The 23783-nt window shown below is 51.0% G+C and overlaps 1 protein-coding gene across 1 annotated transcript in view; it reads left to right on the top strand.

The window, feature by feature from the left end:
• The window catches only part of Prkcz (protein kinase C zeta), a 110402-nt gene that overhangs the window by 51641 nt on the left and 34978 nt on the right, over positions 1-23783 (top strand). The window contains exon 5 of the mRNA XM_051171158.1: positions 19235-19320. Coding sequence (XP_051027115.1) covers positions 19235-19320 — 86 coding nt within the window. The remainder of the gene's footprint in view (positions 1-19234; positions 19321-23783) is intronic.

The following is a 23783-nucleotide window of genomic DNA, read 5'->3' as shown; positions in this document are numbered from 1 at the left end:
GAGGAGGAGAATGGGCAGGGACCTACGGTCAGCCATTGAAGCCAGGAGTCGGGTGAGGAGAGGGACACCAGGCCTGCCCTGGAGAAAAGTCAGAGTGGGACTAGCTGGACCCTGAGTGTGGGACAGGAGACTGCCTGGAGGTTCTGGGAAGGACGTGGGACTTGGGGAGGGGGAGGCCGGGGTTGCAATGCATTCCTTCCCTACCTGGTCAAGGGCTATCACCATAAAGCATTACGGAGAGAGAAGCAGGGGCCAGCTCACTTTACTCTGAGCGCAGAGGCAGAGGCAGCGCTGAGCTCGAGGCCAGCATGGTCCACAAAACCAGTTCCAGGACAGCTGGGGCTACACAGAGAGATGGGGGCAGGCGGGGCGGGGCAAAGCAGGCTCTAGGAATGATTGACAGGAGATAGGTAGACTGGAGGCAGAGCAGTAGATAAGTGGGCACTGACAGGTGAGTGCAGAGAAGGGGGCCATCTTCCAACAGAGAGCGGTTTTGGGGTAAAGAAAAAAATGTGTGTCTTTTCACGCATGGCCCATGTGTCTAGCTTACAGCCATGTCAAATTCCTCAAAATGTCATCACGTGTGCAGGTGTGCTCAGAGAGTCAGAGAGACCGGCTCAGAGAGTCAGAGAGACCGGCTCAGAGAGTCGTCAGAGAGACCGGCTCAGAGAGAGAGTCAGAGAGACCGGCTCAGAGAGTCAGTCAGAGAGACCGGCTCAGAGAGTCGGAGAGACCGGCTCAGAGAGTCAGAGAGACCGGCTCAGAGAGTCAGAGAGACCGGCTCAGAGAGTCAGAGAGACCGGCTCAGAGAGTCGTCAGAGAGACCGGCTCAGAGAGAGAGTCAGAGAGACCGGCTCAGAGAGTCAGAGAGACCGGCTCAGAGAGTCAGTCAGAGAGACCGGCTCAGAGAGTCAGAGAGACCGGCTCAGAGAGTCGGAGAGACCGGCTCAGAGAGTCGGAGAGACCGGCTCAGAGAGTCAGTCAGAGAGACCGGCTCAGAGAGTCAGTCAGAGAGACCGGCTCAGAGAGTCAGTCAGAGAGACCGGCTCAGAGAGTCAGTCAGAGAGACCGGCTCAGAGAGTCAGTCAGAGAGACCGGCTCAGAGAGAGAGTCAGAGAGACCGGCTCAGAGAGAGAGTCAGAGAGACCGGCTCAGAGAGAGAGTCAGAGAGACCGGCTCAGAGAGTCAGAGAGACCGGCTCAGAGAGTCAGAGAGACCGGCTCAGAGAGTCAGTCAGAGAGACCGGCTCAGAGAGAGAGTCAGAGAGACCACCCAGTTGGCCTTCCTCCTTAGCTCACGTTCCAATGGAAAAGGCCCAAAAGGCTCACTAGCTCAGCGGACAGCCCAGGAGGAAAAGGCCAAAAAACTAAGGCCAAAGGCTTGCTAGCTCAAAGCCCAAAGAAGCCGAAGGCCAAGGAGCTGAGGAGCTCAAGAACCAAAGAGCTAAAAGCTAAAAAACCCCTTTTACTTCTACACGCTGTCTTAAATGCCCCACAACTAACCTTAATCCCTGTCAGCTGGTTTCTTGCCCTGCCTCTTGACCTAAGGGTTAACGTTGTTAAATCCTGTGTACAGGAAACTCTTGGATTAAAGGTGTGTGTTAGGGCTCATCCTCAGCAGACAGGAGACAGGCTATTACAGTTGACAGTCTCAGGGGTCACAGTGGGATCAGATGTCCTATAACAGTGTGGTCTTTGTGAGCAGCCAATACAGAGAGCTGTCCCAACTCCGCAGGGGCCCACCTCCCCATCCCTTTCACCCACCGCCTGTTCCCCTGCTGTGATTTGGATGTTTTCCAGCAAGTCATAGAAACAGAATCGTGGCGCTCAGGGCTTCAGACTTGGCTCTTCACTGTACAGGAGCCCAGAGGCGAACTTCAGGTTGCGGCCCTGTGCCTCTTTGGGGGGCCATGGCATTTGTGGGTGACTGGCCCATGCTAAGCTGGCCATTCCCTCAGCTAACCCTTCTGCTTGGACATTGTGTCCCTCTCCTTGTTGCAAGGCTGCACCTGGTCATGTGACTCTAAGTGTGTGAGCACCCACTCCTTTGTGCTGGTACACTGTTGCTGTTTTGTTTATCTGTTTTGTGTGACAGAGAGTGCTGGGGAGTCTTGGGAGCTCTAGAGGTGGGATTGCTGGGGGTGCACAGGCCCAAGCATCATTTGAGTTTGTGCTTCCTTCCTTCCTCCCTTCCTTTCATGTGCACCTGCTGAGGAGGTAGCCAATTCCCACCATGGCTTTGTTTTCAGACATTGTAGCTTATTCCAATTTCATTTCTGTTGCTGTGATAAAATGTCCTGACCCCCCCCCCAAAAAGAATAAAAAGGAAATTTTAGGGGAGAAAGGGTTTCTTTTAGCTCAGTTTCTAGCATCAAGGTGGCAGGAACTTAAAACAGCTACTCCCATCACCCACAGCCAAGTGCACGCTTGGCTTCTTCTCCACTCTCACACAGCTCAGGACCCCTGCCTGGGGACCAGTGCTGACACAGTGTCCCCCACATTCTAGGTTGGGCCAAGTTAACAATAAAACTGACCGTCACGGGCTTATGACATTTGAATGGACGCACCCTTTTCTCCGTGTCTATAGAAACTCTGAGGCTAGGAGACACATTTTGTTAGCGCTCTCAAGCGGGCATCGGGGGTGGCGCTCCATGACACCCTCCTGATCCCTGGGAGCAGCCTTAGGTCCAGCCCTGCGCTTAGTGTGGCGCACACCACTCCATGCCCTTCTGACAGAAGGAAGTAACCCTCTCTCTCCCGCACACCTCTAGTTGAGTGCCCCTTGCTCCTGAGCCATATTTTGAGATCCTAACAGCTTGAGTGAATGGCAGATGAGGCCGAGGCAGTGAAGGCTGGTTTTGCCGAAAACAGCAAGGAAGGGGCGTGTGCTGCGGTAGCTGTGTCCTGTGGGACCAGTGGGTCCTGAAGCAGTCACGGGTTGGGGTCCTGAGGTTGCTCTTTAGCATCCTAAAGTCATTGTCCCCACTGCAGACTCTGAGGCCTTCAGGGCCCTGGGGATAAGAGTAACCTCTGTACCCTCCCTCTCCCTCTCCAGATCCAAACCCTTCCCCAACAGGGCGCCAGCAGAGCAGTAAACCGGACTGGCCCTAAGGAACTCGGGTGTCACCCCCAAGGCTCTTACACTTCCGGGCCATCTTCTTCCATTCTTTTCTTTTTTGTTACGTTGGTTTTGGTTTTTGTTGGTTTGATTAGGGTTAGGGTTAGTTTCTTTTGTTTTGTTCTGTTTTTCTGTGTAGCCTTGGCTGTCCTGGAACTGGCTCTGTAGACCAGGCTGGCCTAGAACTCAGAGCTCCACTTGCCGCTGCCTCCTGCTGGAATTAAACGTGTGCACCACAGCCAGCCCTGCCAGTCCATTTTCAGAGCTCCGTTAAGTCAAAAGACAAAGTTGTCAATAAGTCTAAAGGTTTTGTTTTGTTTTGAGGCAGAGTCTTAGGTTCCTGGCTCCAACTTCTGTCTGAAACTACAGGTACCAGGCCCTGCCAAAGGCTTGGGTTCACAAGGTGCAGTCCTGGGACCCCAGGCACTGTCTCAGGAGACGGTAAGTGTTCCTGTCAGCAAGAGAAACTATCGTCTCAAAGTTGTTGTAAGGTGAGGACAGGGGAAAAGAACAAAACGAAACCACTGATGTAGATCAGGCCGTGCAGGCCACCACCGTTACAAAGCTGTAATTATTTATCTTTTTAAAATGTGTGTTCATGGGGCTGGAGAGATGGCTCAGAGGTTAAGGGCACTGACTGCTCCTCCAGAGGTCCTGAGTTCAATCCCCAGCAACCACATGGTGGCTCACAACCATCTATAATGTGATCTGATGTGCACTGTATACAAAATAAATAAACAAATCTTTTTTTAAAATGTGTATTCATTTGTTTTATGTATATGAGTGTTTTCTCTTCGTGCACACGGGCGCCAGATCACATTACAGATGGCTGTGAACCACCATGTGGTTGCTGGGAATTGAACTCAGAACCTCTGGAAGAGCAGCCAGTACTCTTAACCACTGAGCCATCTCTCCAGCCCATTCTTAATTTTTTCTAATATGTCTTTTTAGAGTCAAGTACAAGAGCCTCCTGTATTTGTAAATATTCTTCCGTTTGTTATGAGACAGTGTTGCCTTCTGTCCTTGAACTCTTGAGTGCTAGGATTATAGCTTCCTTTAGTGTTTAATAAACTAGGTAAACTGGGATGATCATTTTTGTTGATTCGTAGATACTTCTTTATATATTTGGGGGCTACTGTCTTTTTTGTTTTTGTTTTTTTTTTTTCAGGATGTGTTTGTTTATTTAGATAGGATCTTACTAAGTAGTTCTGGCTGGCTTGGAACTCCTACATAAACTGTGCTGGCCTCAGACTTAAAGCGATCTGCCTACCTCCACACCTGCCATTTTCCCCCACTCTTAAGTGTGTGTGTGTGTGTGTGTGTGTGTGTGTGTGTGTGTGTGTGTATGTCTGTGTCTGTATGTAGGTATATGCATGGGAGAGCAGATACCTGCGGACACTAGTGGTGTCAGATCCTGCTGGAGCTGGACTTTTAGGTGACTGTGAGTGACTTACTATAGGTGGTAGGACCCAAACTTGGGTCTTGTGTAAGAGCAGCATACGTTTTAACCCATGAGTCATCTGTGTATGTATGTGTGTGTGTGTGTGTGTGTGTGTGCGTCTGTGTGTGGGTATAGGCATGGGAGAGCAGGTGCCTGCGGACACTAGTGGTGTCAGATCCTGCTGGACTTTTAGGTGACTGTGAGCGACTTAGAATAGGTGGTGGGACCCAAACTTGGGTCCTGTGTAAGAGCAGCAGCGTTTTAACCCATGTCCAGCCCCGGGAGCCTTGGGTTCTCGTTACAAATGTCTTTCCTCACTCGATGGCTTACCCTCCATTCTGATTATGTTTTTAGATGAACATGCAATGAAGTCTTTATTTGGTATTTTTTTTAATCCTGCTGAGGAAATGCCCCCTGACAAAGGCCACTAACAGTATCCCATGCTGTACTTTGTGGGCTTTAGTGAGAGTTCTCCAGTACTGGGAGTGAATTTTCTAAATGGTGTGAGGGGCAGAGGTCTAGCGTAGTCTGAAGGACCTTCCTTCGCCATGCACTTCAGTGGGCCTGTCGCAGATGAGGCCGTCTGTGGGGCCTCTGTGTGAACTCCCTCAGCCTCCCCACCCCAGCATTTTGTGCCCACACCACACTGTCTTAACTACTAGGGCTTTGTGATCAGTTACCCGTGAGTTTTATCCTGTAAAGTCTTCCAGTTTTACTTTTCCTCAAAATGGGCTTTGCTGTTCTTCATCTTTGACTCTTGTTTACAGTCAGCTTGTTAGTTTACAGAACCCCAACCAGGACCACACTCAAAGCCTCAGGTCCCATTCCCCAGTAACACACATACACACACTCACACACACACATACACACACACACCCCAACCAGGAGCACACTCAAGGCTTCAGGTCCCATTCCCCAGTAACACACACACACACGCACGCACACACACACACACACACATATACACACACACACCCCAACCAGGAGCACACTCAAGGCCTCAGGTCCCCGGTCCCCAGTAACACATACACACACACACACACACACACACCCCAACCAGGAGCACACTCAAGGCCTCAGGTCCCACTCCCCAGTAACACACACACACACTCACACACACACAAACACCAACCAGGAGCACACTGAAGTCCTCAGGTCCCATTCCCCAGTAAAACACACACACACGGGCTGGAGAGATGGCTCAGTGGTTAAGTGTGCCGCCTGCTCTTCCAAAGGTCCTGAGTTCAATTCCCAGCAACCACATGGTGGCTCACAACCATCTGTAATGTGATCCGATGCCCTCTTCTGGCCTGCAGGTGTATACTGTATACATAATAAACAAATAAATACTCTTTAAACACACACACACCAACCAGGAGCACACTCAAGGCCTCAGGTTCCATTCCCCAGTAACACACACACACACACACACTCTCACACACTCATACACTCACACACACACAGTGTTGTTTGTTTGTTTGGGGGTTTTGGTTTTTCAAGATAGGGTTTCTCTGTGTAGCCCTGGCTGTCCTGGACTCATTTTGTAGACCAGGCTGGCCTCGAACTCACAGCGATCCACCTGCCTCTGCCTCCCAAGTGCTGGGATTAAAGGTGGAATTGTGGTCAAGGCTGGCCCACACCGCGCTGACTTTAGGGAATCGCTTTCAAAACCCGATGCTGTTAGCACCATGTTTTGTTGTTGTTGTGTTTGTCATAAGTCCCCACTGTCTTTTTTTTAAAAGACATTATTTATTTATTATCATGTATACAGTGCTCTGCCTGCATGTACACCTGCAGGCCAGAAGAGGGCGTCAGATCACATTATATAGATGGTTGTGAGCCACCATGTGATTGCTGGGATTTGAACTCAGGACCTCTGGAGGAACAGTCGGTCCCCTTAACCTCTGAACCATCTCTCCAGCCTCAAGTCCCCACTGTCTTAATAAGGAGGTTATGCTCTTCCCTGGGTGAAAGTTGTCACAGATGATGCTGTGTTTTACCAAACTGCTTCCTTCCTCTGACATGATAGCCGCTCCACTTTTGTTCGCTAATTCAGTGAACACACCTGTCAGTTTCCTGTGCCACTTGCCTGGGCTTTAGTGTAGACTACCCACTTTATACCTCAGTGCATTCAGTTTGCTAATGCAGGGTTTGGTGTTTTTGTAATTGTGTTTATGAAAAGGTTGAGCTGTAATTTTCCTTTTCTGTAATGATGTCAACTCTTGGGGCTGTAGGCCTTACAAAATTAAGAGACAATTCTTTTTTTTTTTTTTTTTTTTTTTTTTTTAATATCCAGGATGATTTTTTTTTCATGACAGATTAATATTCTAATTTTGGAGGCCGATTCACCCATGAAGTCACGTGGCGTGCTTCATGGGTGTGTCTTCTTTGCATTGCAGGCTCAGCTTTTCAAATTGAAGTCAGCTATATGGATTTTGTGTCCCTGCGGTCATACATAGTAAAATGTGTCCTCAGGGCCTGGTAAAGGTGGAGTTACGTGAGTCTGCAGAAACTGCAGTGGCCGATCAGTGTCTTCTGATTTTCTGATATGTGTTGCTGTTTCTACTTTGCTCTTTATTATTTTCTTCTTGTTGTTCTTTGGGTTTGAATTGCTGTTCCCTGACAGTTTTCCTTAAATAGACTGTCCGCCGGTTCATAACGCCTCTGCCTCAGCCTCCCACGTTCTGGCATCACAGGTGGGCACCACCTTACTCACCCAGCAAACCGCGGTTTCTATGTATGGAGATTGATCATAAATCACTTTAGCGTGCCCCCCCCCTTCTACTGTTTACCTCCCTGATAGTTTCCCCTCTAAGTGTGAGTTAGCTGTGCCCCCCCCCCCAGACTAGAATAGCCATTGTAGTTGGAAATGTTTTAGTTCCTCTTGCCCTCTTTCTTAGACCCAGATTTGAGGGGGCTTGTTTTGTTAGCTTTGCTTTGTGCTTTTGTGGCCTTTTGAGACAAATGTATCTCAGGCTGGCGTGGGGCTCGGGCTCCTCCTGCGTGCTCCAGTCTTCCCAGTGCGTGATCTGGCAGGCCCACGTCTCAGCTATTGCTGTGATAAGACCCCGTGACCATGACAACTTAGACGCGAAGGCATTAAGTCATCTATCCCGTGATGGCGGGACAGGAATAGTTGAGGGCTCATTCCTTGATCCAGAATGAGGAGACAGAGAGAACGCTGGGAATATCCTAAGCCCACCCTCGGTGACACACCCCCTCCAACCAGACCACACCTTCTGATCCCTCCTAGGTAGCTCCACCAGCTGGGGCCCAATATTCAGTGAGCCTTCGAGGGGCTGCTCTCGTTCAAAGCACTGCACCCTGCTTCGGTTCTTCAGAAGCAAATTAGTGAGCTGGGCCATGGTTGGTGGTAGGGACTCGTCTGGCACATACAATCGAGCCCGGCCCCAGGTTCAGTGGTTGCTCGGCTTGGTGAGGCACACCGTTATCCCAGCAGTCAGGCACCTGTGGCAGAATGACCGCCATGAGTTAGAGGCCAGCTTAACAACGCCGTGTTTCAAGAGCCAAAAAATCTCCTTATTATTTAATCTCCAGCCATTGGAGTGTCATTCCCTTTCTGTTTTAAGCCTCATTTCACCGTGGATAGAGAACACACACGATTGCAGTCTTGACACAGGGGGCTGGCAGGATGGCGTGAGCGTGTTTCGCGTTTGACGGCGTGAGCTTGGGGAGTCTGGGGGTGGGATGCTATGGACTGAAGGTTCGTGGGGCCCCTCAGTCGTAGTTTTAATCTGTACTTCATTGTGGTGGTGCTTAGAGACAGGGCCGTCCGTGCTGGTGGGTCTGCTGTACCTACAAAAAGAGACCTTGACAGACTTGGTTCTCACCTCACTCTCCATCGGGAAGGACATAATTAGGCTATGCTATCTGAGGAGGGTCTGCTGCCATGGCTTTTGCTGTGCTGCCCATGTGACAGAGACAGATCTCTATGTCTGTCTTGTTTGTCCCGGTAGCTGAACTCTCTCCAGCCAGATATCTGAGAACTGAGCCCCAGCCCCTGCTTTAGGCCGTACAGACCCTAAAGAATCAGAAAGGCCCAGCCAGCCCCCATGGTCTCTTTGCTCCAGTGGGACCTTTGGCCTTTCCGGCTTTCCCCGCTCACCCTTGGTTGGAGGGTTAGACTGGTGGGAGCTACGTGATGCCCCTCCATGTTCTCAACTGTGTGTCACGTCCACAGTGTGCCTACTGTTCAGCTGTCGCTAGTAGCAGCATCTCCGGCTTGTTTACTCTCTCTGTGCCCGTGTTCTGTCCATTGCGGGTTTCATTGTGTCCCTCAGATCTAAGGGTTGAATCCAGTCTGACGGCCATGGGGGAGATGGGCAGTGGTGTGCTTGCTTCTTCCCCCTGGGGGAAGGGGGGCTGTACTCAGCACAGATTCATGGCACTTGAACTGCTATGGAAATACTGGCCAACCGCTCGGCTGTCCGTTGCAGGGTTTTTTGTTTGTTTGTTTGATTGGTTTTGGTTTTGTTGTTGTTGTTTGGTTTTTTGAGACAAGGTTTCTCTGTGTAGCCTTGGCTGTCCTGGACTCGCTTTGTAGACCAGGCTGACCTCGAACTCACAGCGATCCGCCTGCCTCTGCCTCCCAAGTGCTGGGATTAAAGGCGTGCGCCACCGCCCGGCCTGTTGCAGTTTTTGTCACAGCACATTAGTGTATTCGCATCAGTAATGCCGTAAGGTGTGACTGTCGTAAAGTGCCGAGATTTCTCTGGACCTCTCAGGGTCAGTTTTCCTAATGTTTACTGGTCACAAAAGGATGCTTGTACACAGGACTTGTACCAGGGCTTCTGAGGCCCAGAGGCAGCCTCTCTTCCACACCCTTACTTGGTTATAGGTCAAAGGGGTAGCAGCAAGTTCCTGCGTCCCCAGCTCTGTGTGGCCATTTTCATAGCAGGCTAGCAAGTCCCAACAGCTCCGCACACAGTTTTCCAAGAGGTCAAGGCCTTCCCTTGCTCCACCATTCCCTGACATAGGACCCTTCTGAGACTCAGTCCCTGACTGAGCGCTACTGCGGCCCCTGCCTTCCCAGTGAGGCTTGGCCAGGCACTTCAGAAACCCTGTCAGGATGTGGCCGTCCAGCAGGGGGTGCCTGAGATCCAGCCACAGTGCCACTGTCCACGTAGACAGTTTTCCTCTGGAAGGAGCTGCCCTGTGTTACACCAGTGTTGGTCTTTCTCTCTCCTCCCCTCAGTCCCATGGGGCAGCTGTTCTGGGGTTTATCTTGCCCCTCCCCCAGGCGGCAGCACATCTTCCTGAAGTCTTTACCATGATGGCCCCACAGAGCCTGTCTGCGATGTCTGCCTGCCAGCGAGGGTATCTGGTGTCTTCCTTGCAGGTAGAACTCCTGAGACTCAGAGACGTCAGTGCCTGGTCACTGTCAGAGGTCACGTGTGTGCTCACCGGACACCTAACAAACAAGTCCCAGGACCGAGGTCCTTTTCCCTGAGACAGGCTGCCTCAAACATGTACATCCATGACATGGCTGTTCAGCCAGGCAGTGAGGGTGTGGATGCAGTTTTGGTGTTATGGTGAATAGATACAGATGGCACTGACAGGCTGTTGGGCTGCAGGCCATGAGCAGTGGCCACAAGGTGGCCCAGACTCACCTTGCCTCTTTGTGGCCTCACTCAGGGCCATCTGGGGTGACCCACACACACAGTAAGCCAGCCTGACCGGCAGTCCCTCTCTTTGTCTCAGGCTGGGCCTGTGCTGGCCAGCGACATCACTAGGATACTCTGATCTCCATTGGTGTAGATGATAAGTGAGCCATCTCGAGGCTGGAATGGGCGGCACCGCCAGGACCTGCGCCCATGGATGCTCAGTAACTGCACCCTCAGGCAGGGGCCTCATCCCTGTGCTCTGCCCAGGAAGGAAGATGAAGCCAGAGGACAAACAGGCACCCACCAGCCCTGGGTCAGCTTTTTTTTTTTTTTTTAACTTTTTAAATGCTTTGTTTAGCACATATCAATAATACATAGTAATGGGCTTTATTGTAACATTGTCATGCTTGTGCATAGTGTATCCGTGCATATTCACACACACACACACACACACACACACACACACACGCATACACACCCTTGTTTCTGTCACCCTCTCTGTGCCTCTTTTGACTTGTTTGTTCGGGGTCTTGCTGTGCAGGCCAGGCTGACCTTGGACTCATGGCAATTCTCCCGTCTTAGCCAACGAAGTGCTGGGGTCACAGGTGTGAGCCATTGTGCCTGTGTCACAGCTTTTCTTCCTCCCTACCCCACTACCTGGGCCCCTCTCCAGTCAGCGTGACCTGGGTTAGTCCCCACTGAGGCTCATGCCTCGCACTGGGGTCACCGCTTATCTCATTGCCAGTTTTCCCACCACGGTCCTGTGTTCGCCGGTGTCTGTCCTCATCTGTAGGGCAGCAGGGTATGTGTTTTTTCGCCCATCTCTGATGTACCAAGGCTCCCTGCAGATGAGGGGACGGGGACAGCCCCCTGTGTGGGTCAGCTGTTTGGCTGTTTCTCTGCAGTGCGTTTTTTCCTACACCCTCCGGTGTGTTGTGGTCGTGTGTGGTTGCATAGGGACACACCCTGGGTGCGCAGACCGGTGGAGACCCTGTGTGGGAGCCATGGCCGCGCCTGCTGCTCACAAACAGGCCCCTCTCGCACGCAGCCGTAGCTTCCCACGGAAGCAGTTCCCGTACCTCTATCCAGGCCTGTTTCTGTGATCTCGGTGTTACTCTTCGTCTGCCTCTGAAATCGTGCCCTGTGTAAGTCATACTTTGAGCTGGGAAACAGATCGGTGGTTAGAGACAGGAAGTTTGAGATGGGATGGGAAAGTCCCTGGAGGGAAGCGGTGAGTGCAGACTCAGACGGCGCTGCCCTCCCCAGCCCCCCCAGCCTCCCCTCAGCTGAGCAGCCGGTCTTCCCATCACTGCCCGCTGCGCCCAGCTCCTGGGATGGCGCCTACGTGGCAGTGCAGAAGGAAAGGACATCCTTATTCTCACTCATATCCCCCCTGGGGGAGCCAGAGCCTGAAGTGAACTAGTCCTGCCTACCCACAGTGTTAGGGCTGAATAAAGTACCCTGTGCGCCACAGAAAGCCATGGCGCAATCACTCAGTGGCTCGGCAACGGAACTCCCAGGATAAGTTGGCGTGCTGCATGTGTGTATGATGGAGAAAGATAAACAGGACCCTGGAAAAAACCACCGTGACCCTGAGCCTACAGGTGGCGGTGTCTGTTCTGCCCTGTCCCTGACATCTGTCCCCACGCTCCATTAGACCCTCTCTGGTCCTCAGGAGCCTAACCTGCTGCCTGCCTTTGCTGGCCGCTGAGCTCTCCGTGAGACTTAATTGCCAGCCCATGTTCCATCGCTGGCACCACAGGGTCACCCTTTGGCACCGCTGTGCCCTGTGCACGTCACACCGCTCGTTACACAGCCCACCGACGAGGAGCCCTCTGGCTTTATTCCAATCCGCTGCCGGACCTCAGCCCATCTCTTCGTCCCCAAGTCTGGAAGAGGTGGGTTTGTCCACAGTCAGTTGGTCGTTAGCTTAGCTTTTTAAAAATGTGAGGTTTTTCTTTTTCTTTTTCTTTTTCTTTTTTTTTTTTTTTTCCACCTTGTCAGTGCTCGAGATGCTAAATTACCATGGAAACAGCTTGTTAAGATTCCTGTGACCAGCCTAATTATAGAATTCAAAGACAGGCAGAGAGAGCTCCTGGAGGTTGTCAGAGTTAAGGCTGGAAGAAAAGAAAGGCAGCCCACACACTCTTCGGGACTTGCTGTTCACCATGTGCCAGCCCCCAGGGAGGTGGCAGCTGAGTACCCAGTGGGGCATGTGACACCAGCAACTCCCACCAGAGTTCAGGCTCCTTTCCAGCCAAAGCTCAGCCTTAGCACCAGCTTTCATGACAAGAGTGCCAGACCACCACCATGGATAGCTCCTGTACCGTGCAGGGAGCATCGCTCAGCCCTTCCTTAGAGCCTGGGCTTACTCTAGGGTCCAGGCTCCACTAAAGTCTCCCTCCGCTGGAGGATGGAGTGGACTGAGATGCCCAGGCAGTAGGTGCACAGGGTCCCTCCCTCTGCCGTTGGAAACCAAGGGCCACTCATATCCTTTTGTGCTCGTAATAGCGGCAATCTCTTAGGTCCACAGCAGAGTTTTCCGGGCAAAACCAAATTCTGAAAGTGTAACTGGCCTCCCTGTGACGGAGGCAGCCGGATTCACCAAGACTCCCCAGAGTCTCAGCCCACAGGCCTAGAAACCATCCGGGCGGGACTCTTTGTGGCTGTGTCCAGGGCCACACTGCTCTTTGGGAACCTTCTAGTAAGTCTGTACAGTGTGAAAGTTTGGATTTTGACAGCTGCAGCCCTTGCGGGGACTCAGGTTTCTAAGAAACAGCTCAGTTGATTCAGAAGCCAAGGATGTCACAACCCTGCCCACCCCCAGGCGACCGTAGGTAGTTACCTCTGAGGAATGCTCTTTAGCCTCTGGCCGGAATCCGCAGCACCAGCAAAGAGCGAAACATCACCCTAAGCCCTGACAGACCGTACACTGAGCGGGAGTCATGGATGAGGTCGTGGGTGGGAAGACGACATTGAAGAAGTTAAGGAAATCTGAGCCGTGTAGACTTTGCTGTAGAAAGCATCCTTTTTGCGTCACTGATTGTGACAGAGGTAACATGCTAAAGTGGGTGAGGATGGCGGAGCCCAGGCAGGAAGTCTCAGGAAGTACCTTGCTCAGACACCTAAAAAACAGCTCACTGGAGGAAGTTGAGGGGGCCTGACTAGCACCAGACTGGAGAGGTGAGATGCTGACCCCCGTCCTGGTTTGTACGGATGAGGGAGGGGACAGCACATGTCTTAGTCACTGTTCGATTGCCGCGAAGAGACACCATGACCACGACAACCCTTATAAAGGAAGCGTTTACTTGGGGCAGGCTCACAGTTTGAGAGGGTTAGTCCATTATCGTCACGGCGGGAAGCATGGCGGCACAAAGGCAGGCACAGTGCTGGAGATGGAGCTGAGGGTTCTGCATCTAGACCCGTAGACAGCAGGAAGAGAGGAACACTGGGATTGACTTGGGCTTCGAAACCCCAAAGCCCACCCGCAGGGATGTACTTCCTCTAACATGGCCGCACTCCTAATCTTTTCAAGTAGATCCACTCCCTGATGACTAAGCGGTCAAGTATGAGTGGGGGTGGGGGGCATTCCTCTTCAAACTACCACAGCGCAAGGCCTATCCCAGGGCCTTTCTGGCCCCTTAAAGTGTAGCAGGGCCTGGAAAGATGACTCAGCAGTTAAGAGCACTTACTGATCTTACAGAGGACCTGGTTCCGTGCCCAGCACCCACATGCTTCCTCACAACTGTCATGACTCCAGCTCCAGGGGAATCGGACTCCCTCCAGCCTCAGCGGGCAGCAGACATGCACATAATCTGCATATTTTTTTAAATTAATGTATTGTAAAATTATCTTGAAGTGTTTATTTTTTCGACATGAAGGATCACTGGCTGTTGCTGTGAATCCTTCTCACTCATCTGGTCAGTGCTCTTCCAGCAGTGGCACAGGCATGGATCAGATACCCCGGGGCTCCCCTGGTCTACCTGGGACACCCACTGCCACAACTGAATGACTTTGCTGTGAAACTCTGAAGTGCGTAGCTCTCCCAGAGAGTCCTGTGCTCCTGAGGCACCCAACAGGATGCATACAGTGAAAGGAACTGGCCCACAGGAACGTGGAGGCTAGGATGTCCAGCGTCGTCAGTGTGGACTTCAGGCCAAGCACAAAGCCCACAGCCACCAAAGGGCGGCCTTCAGCCTTTCCATTGTGTTGGCTGACTAGAAGAGGCCCATCCATGATGAGAAGGGCCACATTCAAAGTTCATATTTAATGCTAGCCTCATCCCTGTACACCCTGACAGAAACACCTAGAACGTTAGACCTAACACAGTGACACATGAACCCTAGAGATCTACCTCTTATCAAGTTGGCATTCATATACTGCTCTGTAAAGCACACTTGGCCAAATCAAGTCGCACTTCACCCCTGCTTAGCAGGACTGCGCTGTGCACACACCTGCATGCACTGGCCCATTTCTTCAGAAGAGGGCGTGGTCATCTTGGGCCTTCTGGTCGACCCCCAGTAGGCAGTCATGGCCTCTTACTGATTTTCATACCACTTTACTCCCGTTTGTCCCTTCTTTCCTCTCACAGTTTCAGCTTTTCCTTCTGAGGTGGAGGGGCCAGTGTTGTGTTTGTGGCTTCCGTAGGACCTGACAGAATCCCAGGCGTCCTGGAGGAGACAGGCCTGGTCTGCAGGTGCAGAGGGCGCTTTAAAGACTGCTGCCCCAGCACTGCTGCGCAGGGTGCCTGAGACAGGGTGATTTGCACGAAACAGGTTTTATTTCAAAGTTTTAGAGGATGTACACAGAAAGCTGGGCCAGCCTCTGGCGAGGGCCTGGTGCTATGTTTTTGCTACAGTGTAGAAAGCCACATGGAGATACTTTCTCCTTTGTAAAGCCACTCGTGCCCTAGCGTAGAGTGCCCCACTTACAACCACCTTCCACGGTGCCATGAGCCTGTGGCTTTGGTAATTGAGATTCCAGCACACAGACCATAGCAGATCCCTGCAGGTAAAAAGTGAAACTGAGGGCTAAAGAAACGACTTGGCAGTTAAGAGGACCAGGTTTGGTTCCCACCACCCACATGGTAACTAATAACCACCTGGGACTCCGGTCCTAGGGAGCTGATGCTTTCTTCTGGCTTCTGTGTGCCCCTGTGTGCACGCAGTACATGGATATACCCTCAGGCACATACACATACACATTAAAGGGGGAAAAATGAAATCGGGTTAGCAAGGTGGCTCAGCAAGTAAAGGTGCTTGCTGCCAAGCCTAATGATTTGAGTTTGATTCCCAGAATCCACTTGGATGAAGAGAACCAACTCCTTCAAGTTCTCCTCTGGCTTACACTTGTGCCATGGCATGCACACACTTACATACATGATAGATAGATAGATAGATAGATAGATAGATAGATAGATAGATAGATAGAGATAGAGAGATAGATCTTTAAAAATAAGTAAGTGAAATGTGGGCCAGTGAGTTGGCTAAGAAAATAAAGGTACTTGCTGCCAAGGCTGACAACCTGAGTTCAGTTCCCAGAACATACATGGTAGAGGCAGAGAACCAACTCCTGCAGTTTGTCTCCTAACCTCCACACCCATGTCTGTGACATGTATATAACTCCTCCAGGTGGTCTCTTAACCTCCACACACGTCTGTGACATGTACATAACTCCTGCAGGTGGTCCTCTGACCTTCACACACATGCTCATGACATGTAGACAAACAATAATGAATAAAATTTAAAACATTTTTAAAAATTGTTTTTGTTTGGTTGAGGTTTGTTTGAGAGAGGGTCTCCCTTTGCAGCCCAGGCTGGCCTTGACTTTCCATTCTCTTGCCTCAGCCCCAAGGGCTGGGATTTTAGTGTGCACCTCCTGTGTCTGGCTTGAGGTGGTCTCGGATGCCTGGGGAGCCTCTGTGGGAGCTCTGTGCAGGCTGTGACTGAGGACCACAGGAGCAAGTGTTCCTCTTCACAGACCCGTTCCCGTGCCAGCTTAGGCCTTACCCAGGAGTGTATGTGAAGGCCCTGGTGCCCTTCTTCCTAGATGCCGTGGCAGATTGTGTGACGTTAATTTGGCTGATCCCTCAAATGTAGAGAGAAGCTTTTGCGATCCCAAGGTTTTCTGGCTTCACAAGTTGGATCCGTCCAACTCATTTGCTGTCTTCTGGGAAATGCTTCTTCTGTGGATATGTTCTCTTTGTTTTTCCTGTGTGTGTGTGTGTGTGTGTGTGTGTGTGTGTGTGTGTGTGTGTGTGTACATTTGCATGTGTGGCAGCACATCTGTATGTGGGAGTACACACATCTGCACATGAGTATATTTTGTCTAGCTAACTCTACTCTATTATACGTGATAAATAATGTGTTTAACATAGGACATATATTAATTGCTACTTGCAGCTTGGCCCAGGGACCTTGTCTCTGCCTCTCACATGCTGGGGTTCCAGGTGTCTGCTATATCTGCCTGCTGTTTACGTGGGGGTTTCCAGGGATCCAAACTCTGATACTCTTACTTCTGCAGCAAATGCGTTTCAATCCACTGAGCTGTCACCCCACTCCACCGCACCCCCACCCCACCCCACCCCATTCCTGCAACCCCACTACCTTTAAAACCAACTACTGGGCTTGGTCCTGTGAGTGCATGGCTTGTCTGCCACGCTTACCTGCGCATGTAAGTGTTCAGATACGCTCGCCTCCTACTTGTAGCGTCTTTGGCGTCTCCTCACAGGGTCAGGGTGTTCTCCACATCGTCCTCATCTGCTGCTCGCTTTCACTCTTTTATTCTCTGAAAGACCAAATATCCACATGGCAGAAGACGAGGGTCTTAGACTGTCCTGGCTGCAAAGCAAGATGCTCCAGGCCAGGGACGTAAGTAAGGCTGGAGGACCAGTGTCAGGAACCAGCGTGTGGTCCTCTGCTCCCAGACTTCAGGCAGGACATTTTTGAGTGCCCTTGTGTTCTGGAGAGCTAGCGCTGCTCTCCTCTTGGGGGAGGCACTAACCGGGGCCCCACCCCGTGCCCATCACCTCCTCAGCCCTGTCTCCTATTACAGCCCCACTGTGTGCTTGGGGCATAGAGCCGTCCCTCAACAACGATGAAGTCCAGGCTCTCTTGATACAGGTGACAAGGTACTGCGGCATTCCTGGTCACGTTACTTGTGTGCTTCAGACCCTGGGGCCCATTACATGGTTCTGTTTCCTGTCCCACTGGCTAAGTTTCTCCTGTTGAGGGCTCCCTCGACAGCCCTGGCCTCTGCGAGGACACCTGCACTTCCTTTCACTTCCCAGTGTCGTCCAGGAAGGCGCTAAACTGCTCTTCGTTTTTTTCAGTGCTGTAACTGAGCCGGAAGGCTCTCATGGGAAATACTGGACAAAAGGACGCAGCCCACAAGTCCTGGTGTGTCCCCATGTTGCCCCCTAAGTTTACTTCTTTAGCTCTGTCCTCTGGCCACTTCATACACTTCATCCCCTTCCCTTCAGGGATGGGATGATGTGGGAGCCACACAGAAGGACAGTAAGGCCCGAGGCTGTTAGGAGTAAGGACTTGGGCCCCCTTGGCTAGGTTTCCCTAGGAAGGCAGGTGGGCCAGAGAGCAGGCCGTGACCTGTCATCATGGACAGAGGCACACGGGGCTCAGTGGGGCTCACCAGAATCTCGGTGCTGATAGACTCTGGTTTCGCCCCTCCCACTAGAGTGTACTTCCACAGGGCCTGACTCCCCAGGTGGCTGATGTGGGAGGGGACAAAGACTGGAGCTGCCTCTATCGTGGCCTCATCTGAGGCTGGAGCCCTCCCTGTAGGGTCACCAGACAATGCTTGCCACTCAACCGCAACTCTGGGAGCATCTGAGCTGTGAGCTGGGACCCGGGAGGGGAGCTGCACTTGGGTGTGGTGGGCCAGACACACACACACACACACACACACACACACACACACACACACACACACACACACACACACACACACACACACACACACACACGGCTGTGGGACCTTCGTTCTTCCTGAGCTCCCAGAGGGACCACAGCTTCCGGCTCCTCACTGAATCTCCCCTTTAAGTGGAGAGAAGCGTGTCTTGCCATTTGCTGTGACCTGATTTCAGCAGTTTCCAGCCAGAGCTGGTAATTTGCTTGTTTTAAAAAAACATTCCGTTACACTCTCCGCTTAGGAGTGTTCTCAGTGCTTCTGCGAGGCTCCCAGGCGTCGCTCTTGCTACAGGATTTTATAAAAGCACAAAGATCCCCATTGTACCTTGTGTTTCTGGAGGTTTTGTCTCTGTGTGCTGGTCTCATGTGGGGGTTGTGGGATGGAAAGCAGGCTACGGTTCTGGTCAGAACTTCAGTAGGTGTTTAAAAAAAAAAAGAGTTGTTCTAGTCAGTGTAAACAGTTCATCTCACAAAGTGATGTTTGGGGTAACTTTGGATTCAGAACAAATATTCAAGAGAGCTGGACCCTTCCCCTGCCCCAGGGTCTGCTGAGTTAGAGGGGCCTTGGGCCTGGGTGAGTCACAGAAACACCCTGGCTGACTATAACGTCCAGCCCAGCCATCCACTTTCCCTCCTTGGATGGTCATATGTAAATATCATGGTCCATTTGAACCTTGTCCCTGTTTGGAAAAAAAGGGGCCTGGCTTTCAGGGTCTGCCCAGAGGGAAGGAGGGCAAAGGAAAACGGGCAGGCAGAGAGTAAGCAGTCTGGGAACTGAGTGGCCCAGGCCGGAGGAACTGACATCCCGTCATCCCACTGCTGTACACTGCCTGCTCCTGCCGGATGCTGGGTATTCTCCACTACTGTCTGGGACCTCTCCCGCCCGAGCTGCCTTCTCCAGCAGCCACAGCTGTGAGAACATGAGAGTCGTGTGAGGAGAGGTGAAGGAGAAGCCTCTGCCTGGGGAAGCTGTCAGTTTAGTTCTGGCATCCCTTAGCCAGGACTACAGCCACAGCTCCAGCCACCTAGACAGGAGTGGCCTGTCCCCATCTGTACCTTGGGCTCAGGAGCCAGGCTCCTGCATCGCGATGCTGCTCTTCCTCACACGTTTTTCACATCCTCCCTAGAATCCATCTACCGCCGTGGAGCCAGAAGATGGAGGAAGCTGTACCGCGCCAACGGCCACCTCTTCCAAGCCAAGCGTTTTAACAGGGTGAGTGCCCCGCCTGTCTCCAGTGGCCCCTCTCACAGGGGTCACTTTTTTATTGCTTCTATAAAAGGAAATGGGGGGGCCCCGAAGCGTCCTTTTCTCCTGCTGAGCTTCCTTCAGCTGTGCCTTGGGTGTCCTTTCCTGCTCCTGATTATAGAGGTCTGCTCACTGTCACTTGCCCTGAGGACCTGGCCCGCCTGAATCATAACCTCGCAATGCTGTGAAGCACACCTAGCCCGACCTGCCTGCCTCTTCGAGCACATGGTGCTTCCTGTGGGCGGCAAGGGTCCCCTCGCACCCTCTAAAGTCCCCGACGCCTCCACCCTCTTGTCTTTCCGTCGCTCCAGTGGCCAGTCCTTTCTGAGTGACTTTATTCCCTCAAATCTCTTCACCACAGTGCTGCTTTGTTGCTGGTATGCAGTGACTGGGTGACTCTGCTGTGGCTCCCTTTCACAGCAAAGGACAGTGCTTGTTTCCCTCTCTGGTATGGGTCCTGTGAACACGGGGACCTGCCTTTACTGCAAGACTGCATGGAACCCAAGTGCCACTGCCCAGCTAACCCTGTACTTTTCCACTCTCTGTCCCCATGCTGGGAAGACAGTTCAGCATTGAGTGGCCACAGGCCTAATAGTTAGGAGCTGTGGCAGCCGAGCTATGGGGTCAGCCCCCAGCCTCTTATACAAGAGTTCCCTCTTGTCTTGTTTCCAGTATGGAACATGTGAGTTCTGGGAAGAGGGATGAAGGGGGAGGGGCACAAGGGTTGAGTCAATATTTGTCAGTGGTGTGAGAGCCACACGGAGGCCTCTGCATCCTCAGGACAGCCGCCGATACTCCCTTTGTGCTCACTGCCATGTGCCTCGGCCACAGGTCCTTCTCTCTGGTCTCCTCTTGAGTCACATTGGTAGGCTAGCCCAGTCACCATAGGCGTTAGCCGGCTTCCTCCGTATCTCCGGTTGATTATGTGAGTGTGAGCTCTGGGTGCCTGTCCTGTGTGCCAACTTGGGGTTGCTCTCACTCCTACCCCAGGAGCGGATGAGGCTGGAGCGGTAGGCCAGGGGACACAATTCTGAATGACTGAGCGGGAAATACGTGCATGCCTGACTTTAGCCAAAAGGCTGAGATGCGACGAGCAGAACTGTAGACAGCTTCAGACTCAGGAAAGATGGGGGGCAGTGCCTAGGAAGACAGCCAGGTGCCGCCTAGAGACCCTAAGGACTTCCTGGAGGAGAGGGTACCTGGAAAAGTCAGCCCAGAGAGGATGCTGGGAGTCCAGCATGCAGTAGACACAGTGGAGCCCAAATAGCGTCAGGGTACGCTGAGACCCCAGGCTCTCTCTGCGTCCCATCAAGACGCTCCTCGTACCCTCCAGGCCTGGCGCGCAGTAGGTACGTGCTGAACGCTGTTGTCCACTGTGACTGGCGGTTGAAAGAAGGATACTTACGGAGACTCGGGGGAGCGGGGGCCGTGGGGCCACAGTGGGCAGCAGAGGAACCACTCAGACTGTCACCTTGGAGAGGCCTAATGTCATCAAGGCAGTTCAAGGGGCGCCAAGCATCAGGTGCTAGCATGGGATGCTCCGAGGACAGCTTGGAGCGGTGCGACGGACGAGCCTTGTTACTCTTGTGCTGCCCAGCAGGAGGTGCCCACGAAATTTTACAGTAAGCCAACCAGGTAGCCAGGATGGAAGTTGTCCGCTGAGAATGTGGGGAAATGGGGACATCCGGCCTTGGAGTACCCAGCGCCAGCTCCCCATCTGTGCAGCCAGGTGCCCCCTCTCCTGTGACCCTGTCCCTGGGCAGAGCAGGAGTCTCGGGCAGCCCAACCCTCCACCTCTGATGGCACCGGAATCCAGTGCTGTCGTGGCTTGTTCCCCCCTTTTGTGGATGGCTAGTGGCTGAGACCAAGCCCATCCACCTGTATAGGGGCCAGGTTTGGGTGGCACTAAGAGGCTCTCACTACAGTGTGTGTAGTCATGTGGATGAGTGCACAGCTGCATGCAGATGTGCATGCTCATATATGTACACATACATACATACATACATACATTACATACATACATTACATTACATACATGCATACATACATGCATTACATACATACATACATACATTACATACATACATTACATACATACCTACATGCATACATACATTACATTACATACATGCATACATACATGCATTACATACATTACATACATGCATGCATACATTACATACATACATTACACACATACATACATTACATACATACATACATGCATACATAACACACACACATACATACATACATTACATACATACATTACACACATACATACATTACACACATACATACATACATTACACACATACATACATTACACACATACATTACATACATACATGCATACATTACATGCATACATACATACATGCATACATACATGCATACATTACATACATACATACATTACATACATACATGCATGCATACATTACACACATACATACATACATTACATACATACATTACATACATGCACACATATATGCATGCATACATACATTACATACATACATACATTACATACATACATGCATGCATTACATACATACATTACATACATACATACATTACATACATACATGCATGCATACATTACATACATACACACATACACACATACATACATACATACATTACATGCATACATACATTACATACATACATACATTACATACATACATACATACATTACATACACACATTACATACATTACATACATGCATGCATGCATACATACATTACATACATACGTTACATACATTACATACATACATTACATACATACACACACATACATACATCACATACATTACATACATACATTACATACATACACACACACACATACATTACATACATACATTACATGCATGCATACATGCATTACATACATACATACATTACATACATACATTACATGCATGCATACATGCATTACATACATACATACATTACACACACACACATACATTACATACACACATACATACATTACATACATAACATACATACATTACATACATTACATACATACATTACATACATACATTACATACACACACACACACACACATACACACACACATACTAGTCTGGGTGGAGGACAAACATTGGCTCTGGGTGTCTTCCTTTGTGGTTCTCCACTTTAACTTTTGAGATGGGGTACCTCGGTAAACGTGGAACCCACAGTTCAGCTAGGGTGTCTGGCCAGTGAACCCCAAGGGTCCTCCTGTCTCTATTCCTCCCCGGCGCTTGGATGTCAATCGCATACCACCACACCTATCCTTCTTATGTGGGTGCTGGAGATCAAACCGGGTTCTCATACTTACGGGGGGAGCGCCTTTCCTACTAAGTCAACCACCCCCCAGTCCCTTCTCAGCCTCTTAGTCTGCTGACAAGGGACCAACACAAAGGTGGTGTGAGTCCTGCGCGCTCTACAACTCCCACGTGGCCTTGTTTTTACCCTCTAGCCTCACTTTGGCTTTTGGAAAGAAAATGTCCCTCTGTGAGACTCAAGAGGGGTGCATGGGTGTGTGAGTGTGTGAGTGTGAGTGTGTGTGTGTGTGTGTGTGTGTGTGTGTGTGTGTAGGCTGAGCTAGCTAGCCTCGGTCCCAGGGCCTTGCCTACCTCTGCCTCCTCAGTGCTAGGAATTCCCCCTGGAAGTGATGGAGATCAAACACTGGTCTCTGTGTTGGCAGCACGTCACAGACTGAGCCGTCATCTCCCCAGTCCTACAAGAAAATATGCATAACATATAAAACCTAAGGGAGTAAAAGATTAAAAGAACACAAATGGTTGCCATTTTCAACTTCTTGCAAGTTACCTTTTTTTTTTTTTTTTTTTTTGAGATACTTATTTTTAATTTTATGAGTCAGGGTGTTTTGCCTGCATGTGTATCTATGCGCTATGCACATGCACTGCCAGCAGAAGCCAGAAGAGGGTATCAGGTCCTCTAGAGCTGGAGATCCAAACGGCTGTACCCTGGTCTTCTACAGGGGTCACCAGCGCTCTTAAACACTGAGCCATCTTCCCAGCCTCTGCAAGTCAGCTTTGGATAAATGTCAGGACTGAGTTGTGAGTGTCTAATGCGTGTGACTGCTCACAAGCGCAGACGGCTTAACCCTTGTTATTTAAAAGTGACAAGTATTTTTAAATGTGGACGTTTTTCTCAAGACAGTGTCAAAGGCATTGAAAGTAATCATTGCTTAGTGTGAACTAGAAAGTATTCACACTCTGCTTCTGTCCGGAAGAATCCACCTCCACTGGTTGGCCCCATGCTGCTCCTTCACAGGGGCAGCCGTAGCTGGGAGCCCAGCTCGCTCTGCTGTGAAGGCTTGGCCCACTCTCAAGGCCTAAACCAGAGCAGTTGGTGGTGTCTTCCTTGTGATGGCTGCATCGCCCTGTGCCGGTGCACGTG

The sequence above is a fragment of the Acomys russatus genome, chromosome 29 (assembly GCF_903995435.1).
Source record: "Acomys russatus chromosome 29, mAcoRus1.1, whole genome shotgun sequence".
Lineage (NCBI taxonomy): Eukaryota > Metazoa > Chordata > Mammalia > Rodentia > Muridae > Acomys > Acomys russatus.
This window is presented reverse-complemented; position numbering and strand designations above follow the sequence as displayed.